Raw genomic sequence first — 15,495 nt, forward strand, 5'->3', positions numbered from 1 at the left:
CGCACTTGCGCTTCTGTGCGGGAACCGCGATTTGTTTGTAGGACTTACCAGTTCGGCGAAGTCCGACTCCTCTACCACTTTTGCCAGTGTGTTTTGTTTTGCTTTGGGTGGCCTCTTCAGTCTGAATGGCCTTTGCCACTACGTTTACCTTGTACTGGGCCAAGTTCAGACGGCAGTGTAGAACCGTCGACATCGTTTTCGATAAGGTCTTTTACGACCTTAACAAAGTCGCCTGGGAACGGGTATTGTCTTCCCAGGAAGAAGGCCGGGAAGATGTCGACGGTTTTAATTATATATTTACGCCCATCCTCCTCCAGATTTTCAATTTGCGGCACTCTCGCCACCGCAAACTGAACAATAAGCCGCTCCGGCGTCAAAATTGCCTCAACAACTTCGGAGACCGCCACCTGATTTTTCACAGTTTCCTGCCTCCTTTTCGACAACCTGTAAAAATGTTCAGGATCGCACGTTGGGTAACCTATCGCACGATCCTGGACGAGATATTCCCGGGCGGCACCGAGGACCCGGAATAAAATTTCTACGTGGGGCCCTTTGAAGCGCCCGTGGTACTCTGTTTGGATATACAGAAACCGGAGGTACTCTGCATATTTCGATGGTAAAGTGAGCCGGTGAAAAGACGCGATAGGGAGATCAAAATCCTTAGAAAGAATTATTATTCTCACCAACTTTGTTGGGTCGTCCTCCTCGGCGCCCTTCATTAGTGGCCGGACGAAAGCCGCGTCATATCTTTGGGGGTTGTCCTCCACCCAGCAGTATAATAAGTTTTCGCAGGCGAATAACTCATTCATTTCGTCTTTGGAGAACAACACCTTGGGCTGCATCATTTGGTCGAGTAGGCGTATGTATTTATCTGCTGTTCCCTGGATGTGCATTCTCCAGTCACCAATTTCTTTGATGCAGTGGTTTACTGCTAACGCATTAACCACTGCACCAATTGACTTTCTATCGTTTGAGTTTACGTCAAAGTAGGTTTCGGAGATTTCTGATCCATTGTCGAACTCCGTAACAATCTCTACCCGTAAATCCCCGGCATATTTTTGAGCTTGAACAAATTGCTTCAACTGAGCCAGCCACGCTCGAGTGCGCTGGCCCAGTTGAACATTGTTTGGGTAACCCCGAGCCAGGACATATCCGAATATGGACATCCGGTCGTCCTGGCTCGGGATCAGGTGACTGGTCGTTTCATACGCCTGTATATACGAAATTTCTGGAAATGCAGCCGGCTTCTACACGCCGCTAAACGTGCCGTGCCACGCCATGGAATACTTTTTATATATCACCATTCGTCCCTCATTTTTTCCCAGCACCTTTTTCAAATTGCCCAAATCTAGGAGCACGGTCGAATTGGGCAGGGCTGGGTCGATTGTCACACCCGTGTGGAGTTGCACGAACTCCAGGGTGTTCGAGGACAGGTTGCAAGTAATCGCTAACGTGTCCAGCACCGACTGCAGTTGAGCCTTTAGTCCGTGCTCGCATACGTAGAAGTAAGTCGCTTCTACGTCTATCTCTGACCTCAACATCACCCCTAAGCGAATGTTGAGGTTATATTTGAATTGTTCCCAATCGCTCATAGCGATTGGAAACTTTGATAGCTTTGTTTTCGGAGGCGAATAAATTTCCACACTGAGGTCTGTCACGGCCGGAATTATTACCTTTTGGTAAAATACCCTTTGGTACTGAGTATTAGAGCGCTCTTTTGTGATCCTCAAAAGGACCCTGACCACTTCAGCGTCGCTCTCTAGGATCCGGAACTCGACCCACTTTTTGTCACAAATGTTTGCAACGTCTTTATGTTTTTCGCGTAATGCGTCCAACATTTTGACGTAGAACATTATTCGTAGTAGAAGTGGTCGTTCGTATAAATCTGGGTCCTAATCCCAGGTTTTATGAGGTCTAGGGTCCTACCAAGGACTACGTATGAGTCAAATGTCAACACTGATATTGGCCCCTGCACGGTGGGCTGAAAATCGGTCTTCATAAAAATAGAAACCGAAGTCTTAAATTTTAACTTTTTTTTATTGGAACTTTTTTTTTGTTGGGTTTTATTATGTCCCAAAATTAATCTTAGCTAATTTGGTTGGAAAAAAATAAAAATTTTTTCTGAGTTCCGTTGGCTTTTCTTCCATCTGTCAGTAGCAGCTCTTGTAAATCTTCGGCAAAATTCTTTCAAGGTGTCACGATCTTCTTCTGATAGGTTAAGGTTTGATTTAGTTAGCACTATTTCAAACAAAGCTTCGTGATTTAAACTAGATCCTTGAGATTTAAGGATAACAAACAAGTCCAAGTTCGTAATAAGACTGTCCATGGTTTACGGTCATATAAGTTAGCGGTTAAGAAGCTCAAGATGAACTAAAATATAAAATGTACCCCTTACCTATTTATTGCAAGTACTAATGAACACCACCATTCTATATCATTGTTATTGTAATTAGTTTTACGTCTAATTATAAGCATAATGATTAAAACCTTAATGATCAAACTCATCAGTTGTCAATGTATCATTTGTTAAATACTGTTTAATTAAGTACAAAGATAATGTCATAAAGAGGATACAAGGGTAATAATGTAAAGGATGTAATGGTTTTATTTATTTATTTGATTAAAACAATGAGAAAAAGCTATTTCAGCATGAAAAAATAAGTTTTTTTATTTTTTATTAAATAAGTGCATACGGTAGAAAAGTTCGCGTTATGTCAAAATATCCTTAATAATTGGTACTTAAATCATCTGCAAGGATATTACGGTATACCTTTAATTAAAAAAAAAAAAAACTTTTACTCGTACGCTCCATACATTTGCTTAGAACACAAACTCAAATTCATTTTTTGTAGTCAAAATAACGAGTATAACCGTATTAAAATAAAAAAATATATCGTTTTTTTTTTAAAGTGCAAAAGTGTAAGTTTGTGTTGATTATGTGGAAAAATCAAGAATAATTGGTTTTTAAATCATTTTATTTTCGGAGAAAACTCGATTTTTCTGATACGCGCCATACAAAGATTTTGAAAAAAAATTCTAATTAATTATTTTTCCAACCAAATTAGCTAAGGTTAATTTTGGGACATAATAAAACCTAACAAAAGCTATTCCAATAAAAAAAGTTCAAATTTAATTAAGACTTCGGTTTCTATTTCTATGAACGCCGATTTTCAGCCCACCTTGCACCGCCGCCACCGCCGCCGCCCGTTGCTGTCACAGCGCCGCCACCACCGCCGCCCGTTGCTGTCACAGTGCCGCCACCGCCGCCGCCCGTTGCCGCTTTACCGCCACCTACACAATTAAAATCGGTACATCATATTACACTGGCGCGGTACCTTTTACCAAGTGCAACCCCGTCGACCCCGTTACCCGTACCCGGGATCTCGTCGGCAACATCTTCCACCGGACCTTCAACTTCTGCCTGCCCGAAGCCCGGTCCTTCTGACCCGCCCCCAACCACCCCTTTCCCAGCATCTGGTCCCTCGGCCTCTAATGTGAAACGTATCACAAAAGAGGAGGACCAGAGAATTCTGAGCTTCCTCTCAAACCCCTACAACTTAGCCAAAGCCAAGGGTTTAAAGGTTTGGGAGGATGCTCAGCTATTCGACCAAATGCTGGGAAAGCGATCCGCTGTTAGCCTGATCAGCCGCTCAAAAAAAGTCGCAAAGCACCCATCGCGGTGCTGATAGAGACATGGCATGAGAGCTGATCGGGCTAAAGCCTTCATTAGAGGTTTTTAGTAATATACCGAGTCTCCTATTGTAATTCACAGTATTTCATTGCACTATTCATCATATATTTGTGTAGGAAGTGGATTTGCAAATAAACACCAACTTGAAGTGAATTAACTATATTTTAGAAGAAACAATGTAACAGCACGTCTTTTACTTAATCGCTCCGAACAGATTCTCTAATGGCCGCCGGCCCGCCCCTTAGATTACAAAAGTCTTAAGTTATCATGCTATCCCTTTCATACTCATAGACATGGTCTTCATGCGATCTCATTCACTCACAATACGTCATTCATCCATTCCATTTCACCCAATCCTACAGTCGGCCTTTCCTGAAATTCAGACTGGTCTCTCAGGCTGACATAAGTAACATAACAACTATATAACAACAAACATCTCAGTGTAGCTTTTCTTATAACTAAACATCGTATAAACAGCTGATGACTGATATGTACTTGTACAGGTAGAACATGTATGCATTAACAATCGTACACAGATCAGCAATATATTAGATAACAATCATAACTTGAAACATCTTAAACATGAAACAATGTATGGGTACACAACCTGACTTAAGGGGAGGGTAAGTGTGGTTCCCATGTAAACAACAACTAAAATAAATAAGAAGTGAGTTATTACCTGCCTTTCACTCCATATCTAAGCACGGCCATCTCTTCATATGGTCGCAGGAGGTGCTGGTATTTCTTGAACCTTCAGTGGAGTCATCGACCTTCTGTACTTGATACCGGTCTCGTCCTGTGACCTTCATGACCCGGTATGGACCTAGGTATTTAGGCTTCAGCTTCATCCCTGTACCAAACTGGGTACGTTTTATTGCGACTAAGTCGCCTTCCTTGTATTTTGTACTTTCCTTCCGTTTCCTGTTGAAAGTACGCCTATTTTCCTCTTGTACCTTTAGTATTTGTTCTTTAGCTTTCCTTCTATCTTCTTCTCTTGTCAGCATGAAGCTGTCTCTAGTTTCCTGTTCAAGCAGCTCATAGATTTCCATATCCTCTTAACGCTTCATTTTGGCACCTATAAGGAGCTCAAACGGTGATGTGTTTATACTGCGCTGGTAGGTACTGTTTATACATCTTTGCACCTGGCTGACATGCCGGTACCACTGTGTAGGGTTCTCTATGCATAGTTTGGTCAGAATAGAAGTCAGTATCTTGTGAATTATCTCAACCTGACCGTTCGCTCTTGGCACGCCAGTGGTTATCTGAATATGTTCTATTCCTTCCTCGGTGCAGTATTCCTGAAACTCGTTGCTCGTGAATGCGGTACCTCTGTCCGTTATAATCCTTGCTGGATTTCCAAAACATTGTTGATGTATTCTCAACTTATCAATAGTCTCTCGGCTTGTTGTGCTTTTTACTGGAAATAACCAAACAAACTTGGTGAAGGCATCTACTATGGTGAGTATGTGGTTATATAGTTTTTTAGTGTCCGTCATGGGTCCTATATGGTCAGCATGCAGTGTAAACAGGGGTATCTCGTCTTTCTCAATGCTGTGTAGGAAACCTTCTTGTTTACCACTTTTCTTATCAGCCAGTATACACGCGATGCATGACTCAATGTGTTTTTCAATTTTCTTGTCTAAGTTTTCAATGTAGTAATCTTTACTTATTAGTTCCATCATCTTCTTCTTAGCAAAATGACCTTGATCATGCGCTCTCTTGATGATCTCCTTCTCTAATTCAGCTGGGACAACTAGTAGTCTCTCTTCTCCTTTATAGAGTAAACCATGGCCAAGATAGTAGTCTTTATAAGGAATGCTTTTCTCCAGCAGTTCCATGATAGCCTTCAAACCTTCATCATTTTCTTGGGCCACTTTTAGCTGTTCATGAATAGCGTTAGTTTTCAAAAAGGCTACATATGGATTCCTGCTCAGGGCATCCACATGCTGCATCTTGCTGCCCTCCCTATGTTCAATTTCAAAATCATACTCTTGCAGGAGTAAAATCCACCTTGCCACTTGAGTCGACATAACCAGGTCTTTCTTGTTAAGCGTCATCTGGAATGCCTTGCAATCAGTCACTATCTTGAAATGAGTACCGTATAGGTAACACCTGAATTTCTTAACTCCGTCTATTATAGCCAGCGCCTCAAGCTGGTAGCTACTGTAGTTACTTTCTGCAGGTGTCGTTTTCCTGCTCATATAGTATACAGGATGCAGCTGTGCATTTTCATCTCTCTGCAGTAAAATGGCTGAAATGGCCACTTTCGAAGCGTCCGTGTGCATCTCTGATCTTAGCTTGGGGTTGAACAGGTGTAGCACTGGTTGACTGGTTAACTTCTTCTTCAATTCCTCAAATGCAAATCGGCAGGACTCATTGAAATTAAATTCACTTTCCTTTCTTAGTAGGTCGGTGAGCGGCTTAGCAATCAGTGCAAAGTCTTGAATGTACTTCCGGAAGTATTATTATTATTCCTTTATTTCTCTTTCTTCTTAGGGTTATGTTTTTTACAATATGGATATAAAAGTAAAATATATAAAAATACATTAAAAAATACTATACAAAACACATATAAACACATTGTAAAAAACTTAACCTAGTGTGCCGCCAGCAGCGGGGCAGGGCCCAAGCTGCCGGTGGTCAGGGCTGCAGAGAGAGGAACCGCCGCACTATCCGCGCCGTGTCCAAGATCACCGCCTTCTGCATCTGACCCTTGATCCAACCACCTAGCGAGAGTCTCTCAAGGTGTTGGTCGAGACTCTTCGCTATGAGACCGTTCGCTGAGACGACTATTGGGACAATGATCGTCGAATCAACATCCCACATGGCGGTTATCTCGTGAGCCAAGTCTAGGTACTTGCTGGACTTGTCCTTCTCGGCTTTCACGAGATTCTCATCATGGGGGATGGTGATATCGACGAGCACGGCCCGGCGTTGCGATCGATCTATTATCACGATGTCAGGCTTATTGGCTACAATAGTCCTGTCAGTGATAATAGATCGATCCCAATAGAGCGTGGCACGACCATTTTCGAGAACTGGCGCAGGTGAGTACTTGTAGTACGGTACTTCGCGGTCCACAAGGCGGTATAGAAGAGCAAGTTGCTGGTGAATAATTCTGGCTACGAGATTATGTCTGTGCAAGTACTCACCGTTAGCAAGATGAGAACAACCGGAAATGATATGCCTGAGTGACTCTCCGGGACGGCGGCATGCCCGACAAATGTCGACCGTACCGTCCTTCAGGATATACTTCCGATAGTTGTTCGTCATCATAACTTCGTCCGCAATTGCACAGGCAAAACCCTCGGTTTCTCCGAAGAGGTCCCCGAATCGTAACCAGTTCACCGACGCGAGCAGGTCCACGTCAGGTCCCGTGAGGGCCTTGTAGAACCGCCCGTGTAGCACCTTACTCTCCCATGCCGCCTTGCGATCCGCAGTACTTAGTACCACAGGTTTGCGCCAGTTCTCGTTTGCCAAGGAGAGCGGCGTGAGGTTCCTGTCTACTGCCACCACGTCACGATGCATCCCACACTCGTTGTTAAGGAAATAATTCCTGAGATTGCACACCTCGCGGTTGTGGAGATCTTTGGCGTTTAGGAAGCCTCGACCTCCACACTTCCGTGGGATGTACAATCTCATAACAGACGAGCGTGGGTGTAGCATACGGTGTGTGGTGAGCAGTAGTCGGACCCTCCGATCCAGGGCGTCCAGCTCGGTCTGAGTCCACCTTAGTATGCCAAAGGAGTATGTGAGTAGGGGCATTACCCAGGCGTTGAAGGCGCGCACTTTGTTGCCTCCTGACAAAAGACTGTTAAGGACTTATTATTATTATTATTATTTGGTTTAAGACAGGCAGCTGATGCTGGTACGTCTAAATCAGAGTTCACTACACGATTTCACTGCTTAGATAGTCTGTCAAGATTGTTTTTAAATTGATTCACACTACAAGAGTTCACAACTTCGGAGGGTAATTTGTTCCAGGCATTTACTATTCGGTTTGCAATAAAGTTTTTGCTGATATTTGTTTTATGCTTTGTTGTTACTAGTTTAAGATAGTGTCCTCTTGTGCGCGTATTTGGATTTCGAGTGAAGAGGTCGCTTAGTTCTGGACAGTCGTAGTATCCGTGAATTATTTTGAACGTCTCGATCAAGTCGCCACGTTCACGCCTTTTTTGTAGTGTTGACAGGCCCAGCTTGACCAATCTTTCCTCATACGAAAGTGACTTTAACTGCGCGGGAATCTTAGTAAATCTACGCTGCACTCGCTCGATCATATCAATGTCTTTTTTGAAATATGGATTCCATATCTGAAAACCATATTCCAGAATTGGTCTTATATATTTTAAGCATCGTTTCGGTGGTGAGAATACGAAAAGCTCTTCTAATTATGTAGATTATAGAGTTGGCCTTTTTTACCATTTTTGAAATATGGGGTTCCCACTTGAGATCGTTGGATATAATGACTCCCAGGTCTTGTTGGGTCGTGACTCCTGCTAACTGTACATTGCTTAAAGTGTAGGGCAACTTTTTCTTGTGCATGTGGAGGACTGTGTATTTTGATTCGTTGAGGTTTATAAGCCAGTCTAGGCACCAGTCCCTAATTTGGTTCAGGTCTGACTGTAGTTTGCTTTGGTCTATCATAGGGTTTACAAACAGCTTGGAGTCATCTGCAAAGAAGCTGAAGTTGGATTCAATGGTGGTCTGTAAGTCGGTAACATATATGCTGAACATGGTGGTTGAGATCACCGATCCCTGTGGGACGCCGCTCCAAACATCAAATTCATCAGAAACACTGTCAGCGATTCGCACTCTAAATTTTCTGTCTTTTAGAAACGATTCTATCCATTGTAGTCCAGTCCAGAATCTGTAATTTTTGTTGTTTGATTTATTAATAAACCACTTTTACCTATATTTCGAGTATTAGTTTATTTTATGCACTTTTTAATAAACTCGTACAAAACGAGTTTCTTATATGGTGTCATACAAATGATTTTACTCTCCATCTAAAGGACTTTCAAATGATAATCGTTTAGGCAGCCTTAGTCATTCTCATAAAAAAATACTTAAAAAAACACAAATATGATAGATTATTTTCCGCTACTGTAAATATTAGAGACTTGAATCGTTTTGAACCTTGTTTTTTCCATTTCTTTCTTGTATTTTTTCAAACTTGAATCTCAAAATTCATAAAAGTTCCGAAATTTCATCGTATCGACCCCCCCCCCCCCCCCATTTCATTTTTGAAACCTTTTGAATTGTTGTCTTCATCTTCCCCGTGTTGTCAGTTGAAATTAGTAACACAGTTTAAGTACCTGGGGCATTGGGTCACTGCGTCTCAAAATGATCACATGGACGTTGAGAGGGAGCGCAGGGCACTATCAGTGAGAGGCAACATGTTGATCCGTGAACTTCAAACAGCTACCGAAAGTTTCCAGTTGTTTGACATCAATATTCTCACGTTCCATTGCTACATTGTAATTCAGGATGAGTTTCGATAAGCATTATTAAAAGTATTTGCATAAATGTATATAAAATGATTTTCTTCTTATAATTACACTTGACTCAATATCATAACTTTGCAAGTACTCACTTTCAATGATAATTATGTCACTAGTTTTATAAACAAGGTATTTAGGTAAGTACTAACTTGGAATATTGCATATTTTACACTGTATCTTGGTTGACGTGATCTGGTCCTGGCAGAATATCAGTGCCTCTCCCATAGGGTGAAGCGTAATACTGAGCCAGAACCCTTTTGTTTTGCTGCGACGCACACAACATTTCCTATATGTATGGAACAGTATTATTTAAATGATTTTTTTTGTCTCTTTCTACTTCTATTTTGTGTAAATGTGTATTTCTCTCGTATAATTTTGTATTATCTGTTTTTTTTGTCATTTTATTAATTGTATTTCCTGTGTGTATTGTGGCAAACAAATAAACGGATTATCTATCTATCTATCTATCTATCTATAAAAGCGAATATAAGCCGGATTCCTTGTATCTTAGTGATTGGTGAACAAGGGTTAACCGTGTTCTGCATCATTTGCAGAGCACGTTTAAAATCTTATACAGCTACGCTTCATGCTCCGAATTCGATAACGCAAAAAAAAAAAAAACAAAAAATAAGTTTCCATATGGAACAAAATTCCCAAAAAAACTTAGCTATTCGGCCACATTTAAAGGTTTCCATGCGAGTTTCCCCTAAGGTTTTCTTTTAGAGGTCCTAGGAGTCCGTCTCTGCAGCTTTGGTTGTCGGCTCCAGGGGTTTGTTGTCCTCAGTTTTTACAACGTTGCTGCAGTTGACATGTGACATGGGCAAGGTTTGGGGTTTTATTTTCGTGTGAGACAGTATTACACTGAGAATCTTTCAATACCTTGAAACCACACAATTTTTTCACCAACTGCAATAACCCTCGTTTTGTGTTACCTTAGGTCTAATTTTAACGCGGAAAATTGCTCCGAAGTGGTCCTTGCGTAAAGTATGTGGAGCCTGCAACATTTTGACAGATTTGACTTGTTTAGGTAAGGTTTCTTACAACTGATACCCGATACCGGAGACAAAAACAGTTACATAGCCTGCGCGTGTTACTAAATCACAAAGAGATGACTAGTCCAGAAAAGCAAACAACAGTATTCAAGACACTCCGTGTCAAGAATTCATAAGTAAATCAAACAAGTTTCCTTTATATAAAATCTGTGTAAATGTTTTTGAAATCAAAATGTTCGAAAATGTACATTTGTTACAACTCGTACCCTCACTGGCTTAATTCTTGCAAGCCTCAGCCCTGATAAGAGTAACTCTTTCAGATGGACTAAGTCTGCCGCCTTTATTTGCTTTACTGAGAGTGGCTCCATTGCAGGCTCTTAGTTGGTTATTTGGGTTAAGACCCTCCCCTATACAATATTTTCATCATCAGCATAACAGCCTTGCCAGCCTTGTGGTCCCCAGATATCGGAATCTGTCTACTTGCTTAATAGAGTTGTCGCCGAGCCTGACGTCAACGGGCACTAGTGTCTCCAACCCCATGATTTCGGTTTTTTTTGACATTGATTTTAAGGCCGAAACGCTGACAGGACTCATTGAGGCTCGTCATAAGCATTTGTAGACTATCCGGGGAATCCGCCAGAAAGCAAAGGTCGTCTGCGTACATTATCTCTGTAATAGTGTCCTGAGATACTTTTGTGCGCGCCTTTAGTCGTGCTAGATTAAACACACTGCCAAGTGCCATCAGTGCCAAAACGAATACGGATGCCATCCGCTAACGTTTGTAAGGCATCTCTGGCGACAACAGCAAAGTAAAGAGCGAAGAGTTGGTGCCAAAACGCATCCTTGCTTGACGCCACAAGTAACACCAAAGTATCCAGAATTTCCGCCCCTTACGCTGATACAGCATTGCATGCCGTCGTGCAGAAGTCTAATGAGCCTGACAAACTTAGCCGTGCACCCCTGTTTCGCCAGCACCTTACACAAGGCTTCACGAGGCACGCTGTCAAAAGCTTTCTCAAGGTCAACAAAGCAAAGAAATTGTGGCTGACCATGTTCTCTACTCTTCTCTTGAAGTTGACGGATAGAGAAGATGGCTTCGCAGGTGCCTCGGTCAGGTCGGAAGCCAAATTGTGTCTCCGGCAATATGCCTTCTGACAAAGGTAAAAGGCGATTCAGCAATATGCGAGCAAAGACTTCACCCGGAGAAGTGAGGAGAGAGATGCCCCTGTAGGAGTTGCAGTCTGATCGGTCGCCTTTGTTATTGTATGAGGAACTGATGCGGGATGTCCGAAATTCACTAGGAACTCGTTCCCGCGCTCCCACATCTGCTTAAATAATATCCAGAGTCTCATGCAACTCCTGACCCCATATTTGAACAGTTCTCCGGGTAAGTGGTCGATGCCCACAGCCTTTCTATTTTTCTGCTGCTGTATTGCAGTGATAACCTCTTTCAGGGTCAATGGCTCATCAAGCTTTGAAACGATAGGGAGCGGCTCTAATGCTTCTATGTACTGCATATCTGCAGCACGATCGACATTAAGCAGGATCTTGAAGTGTTTTCCCCACCGATTCAAGACGTCCTGCTTGCTGGTCAGTAACTCCGATCCGTCTTCAGTTTATTGTGTATAGTGCAATTTTGCCGGAAGCCCTCTTCTCAAGTGTATGATGTATAATAAGCTGACTCAACTTTCTTTTAGAACCTTCTTTTAGGAGCCCTTCACCGCTTTGTCCGTCCTTCAATATGGCTCTACCATCTATGATTCCCTAAAAATCAAACATTTCAAAATTTAACAACAATATAACAAACATCAACTCATACTACAGTCCTGCAGACACATTATGTCGAGCAAAAAAAAATGCGGATCCATGAACTCAGAAGAACAAGCTTATAAGTATATAGAACAACAAAAGTTGATCATAAGTAGATCAACTTCTGCTGTCCGGATATTTTGACTTGTAACGGAGACAATCATCAATATTAAAAAAATATATGTTGTGCCTTTTACAAAAACACAACCACATTATGTATATAGACATTGAATGTCCGGTAAAAACAAAAAAAAATGAACAAACATCACCATGATCATGCTACAACGTTTCTAACATATCATTAGCTAATAAGGGCGCTCCTACAAATGTACACTACACAATCTACAAGAAAACCTATAAATGAGAACCTGTAATTGGCTCTGTAATTCTATTGGAAGTTCTATGTAGATATATACAGCGCTGTTGGTTTTCCATATACTAAAATAAATAAAATAAAATAATACTTCTACTAACACTACAATATGGTTAGATTAGGAATAGGCCAAAACCTTATTTAGTAAAATTTCAAATGTATAGTCCTGCCAAATTTTATTGTTCATAGCAGACAAATTTTATCGATGTACATGTTAAAAAAAATAGGTTTAATTTTTTTTTAAATACCAAGTCGTTAAAATGAGCTAAATTAATCGGCGTAGAAAACTGGCTATATCTTTGTAAACAGCGTATTAGATAAACAGGAGCCCTGTGGAACTCCCATTATGCTACATTGTTCCGTAGACCGTACTCTTCCTCGGTCTCCTACCACGGTTTGGGTTCTGTTCCTTATGAAGGACACTAGTATGCTGAGCGCGGGTCCACGGAAGCCACAGTGATCAAGCTTGGCCTCGACGAGACTGGTCCGCAATGTCGAAGGCGCGCGAGAGGTCGCAGCACAGCATGGCTGCCTGCCACCCAGCCTCGCGCGCCCTCAGCACCGCCCACACCACCTCGCGGACCAGGTCCGTTGAATTGCGTCCTCGTTGGTACGCGTACTGTCGGTCCGACATCACGTTTTGGGACAGCCAGAAGGACAACATACGCTGGTTGAGACCGACTTCGATAACTTTGCTGAGGGCGAGTACTAAAGAGATAGGCCGGTACGACTTACTAGAGCTATTTTGTCCTTGTAAGGGATTCTGGGAATGTGCCATTTTTAATACAAATGTTAAATAGATGCGATAGCGGATAGCTAATTATCGGGCTAACAAATTTAAGGATGCTCGCTGATATTTCTTTTTTTTTTATACTACGTCGGTGGCAAACAAGCATACGTCCTGCCTGATGGTAAGCAGTATCCGTAGCCTATGTACTCCTGCAACTCCAGAGGAGTTACATGCGCGTTGCCGACCCTAACCCACTCCCACCCTCGTTGAGCTCTGGCAACCTTACCGGCAGGAAGACAACACTATGAGTAGGGTCTAGTGTTATTTGGCTGCGATTTTCTGTAAGGTGGAGGTACTTCCCCAGTTGGGCTCTGCTCTAGGTCTGGAATGACATCCGCTGTGCTGTGCCCTACCACACAAAGCGAGATGACATTCACAATGCCCATACTTCTCTTGTGGACGTAGTTTAAGGACAGACCCGGGTCCAAAAGTATTTCGTCGTTTACTTATTCGGTAAGCGAATGTTGCAAATTGATTTTATTAGTTATTTATATTTTAAATCTCATTCGAGAATTTAAATTCGTCGGTGCAACATGGGTTACGGGCAAAGTAAAGAGAATCAGAATGAGGTCGTTGCCCAAGCGCAAGTAGTTTCCAACACAACACAAGTAGAAGCGAAGTTAAATTACTTGTCCATAATGTTAATAATTATTGCTGGTGTGTTTCTGATAATTATCGTGTATACATTGCGTCGACGGTGTGTCAAGAAGACCAGAAAATGGATGCAACGAGAGATCGTCAAAGCCGATGCCAGTGCAGCGAGTATAGGTCCAAGGGGCCCAGCCCGCTGCAGCACAGCAACCGATATACTAGATTTTTGCGGGTATTATTTTTGCATTTTGACACTCTTTCGTATAATGTTTCAAGTGTAGTTTTTAGATTAAGGATGAAGGGAGGTAAATAAATAGACAATGTTGTTCTTATTTTTTTATATAGACTCCGCAAGAGAAGTCAATGTAAACTTTTATTTTTTAAATATGTTATTGAAAGTGTGTACTTATGTTTTAAACAAATTTTCCCAAATTTGGGGGGGGGGGGGGGCTATTGTAGGGACACAAAAATGTATCGTCAGCAAGAACGGCGACGCGGCCCGCGCAGGCCCCAGTCTCGCTAGGCATTCCGAATTGTGACATTGTCTGTTAGTATTTACCTGTGTTCTTATACAAAATAAGTATCCTATAAAAACTTTATTGTGGACTTTTTAATTATCATCCCGTTTTCTCTATCCCGCGTTTGTGAGTGAAAGACTATAGACATTTAATTAGTAGAGACATAGCAGTGTTTCTACAATTGGTGACCCCGACCTGATCGATGTAATATGAGCCCGACACCGGAGCCGTCGCGAATTCAAGGTGACGAATATGGATTTGGCAGCAGTGTCAGTAGCAGCGCGGTTGCCAGAGTTCTGGGCTGACCAGCCCAGGAACTGGTTTATACAGATAGAGTCAATTTTAAACCCGCAGCATTTGAGTGATCTTGACGGACGGGTAACTACGGAACTCTTAGCATGTGTTTTTTTTTTTATATTTGGTCAGCAGGTAACTAAGCTTGATAATTATAAACTAAAAATTTAAATTATGATGAACAGTTACGAGGACAACACAAACATATACCATCGCCCACACAGAACAAAAGCACTACACGTTTTGTTATAACTAAGTAGAACAAAGGTGAGTGGTCAGTCCAGATACAGACGACACAAACATTATTTAATATGTTAAACTATACTAAGGGATACTATAGCACGGTATTATTTCTCTTCAGAAACCTAGCAAGAATCCTAAAAAAATTTTTATTTTCAGTGTGGCATAATAAGGACGTAGATTTTATAGGGAGGGGGATTTTCAATTTTGTTAGGACTGAGTATAAATTAAAGTAGGGGGAGTTCCGAGGGCAGTTAAAGAGAACGTGATCCAATGATCCTACTTCCTCATTACAATCACACATTGGAGAGTCTCTACGCTTGAAGCGATGCAGAAGTTCTGGTGAAGAATAAAAACCCAAGCGGAGTCTAATGATGGTGCTGGTGTGCCTTATTGAGAGTGATCGTTTTTTAAAAAAACAAGGGCGAGAGGGAATCGAGGGTTGAATGAACGAGTAGAAACATCTTTTGGAAGATCTCCATCGTGAGGACCATTTTTTTAAGATTGTTTTCGTGGGGATACAAACTAAGTCTGGAGGGAAAATTTAAAAAAAAAATATCATTTCCGTGTAGTACAGAATCTTTTGCAGCCAAGTCTGCTAGTTCGTTACCTAGAATACCGCAGTGACTCGGAATCCATCCAAAAGATATGTCCATATTGGCTAAACGGCAGGAGAAAATAGATTTTTTGATCTGA

The 15,495-nt window shown here is 41.8% G+C and overlaps 1 protein-coding gene across 2 annotated transcripts in view; it reads left to right on the top strand.

The window, feature by feature from the left end:
- Positions 1-3,873, top strand: part of LOC133531566 (uncharacterized) — a 41,198-nt gene extending 37,325 nt beyond the window's left edge. Inside the window, exon 2 of one of the 2 annotated variants that reach the window (XR_009801555.1) lies at positions 3,175-3,191. Coding sequence is in view for 1 of the 2 variants with exons in the window: in XM_061869874.1 (XP_061725858.1) it covers positions 3,175-3,686 (512 nt within the window). In the remaining variant the exon portion in view is untranslated. Of the gene's footprint in view, positions 1-3,174 lie in introns of both variants that reach the window. The other variant, XM_061869874.1, reaches the window with a different exon arrangement.
- The last annotated feature ends 11,622 nt before the right edge of the window (positions 3,874-15,495 follow it).

Source organism: Cydia pomonella, chromosome 2, assembly GCF_033807575.1.
Source record: "Cydia pomonella isolate Wapato2018A chromosome 2, ilCydPomo1, whole genome shotgun sequence".
NCBI lineage: Eukaryota > Metazoa > Arthropoda > Insecta > Lepidoptera > Tortricidae > Cydia > Cydia pomonella.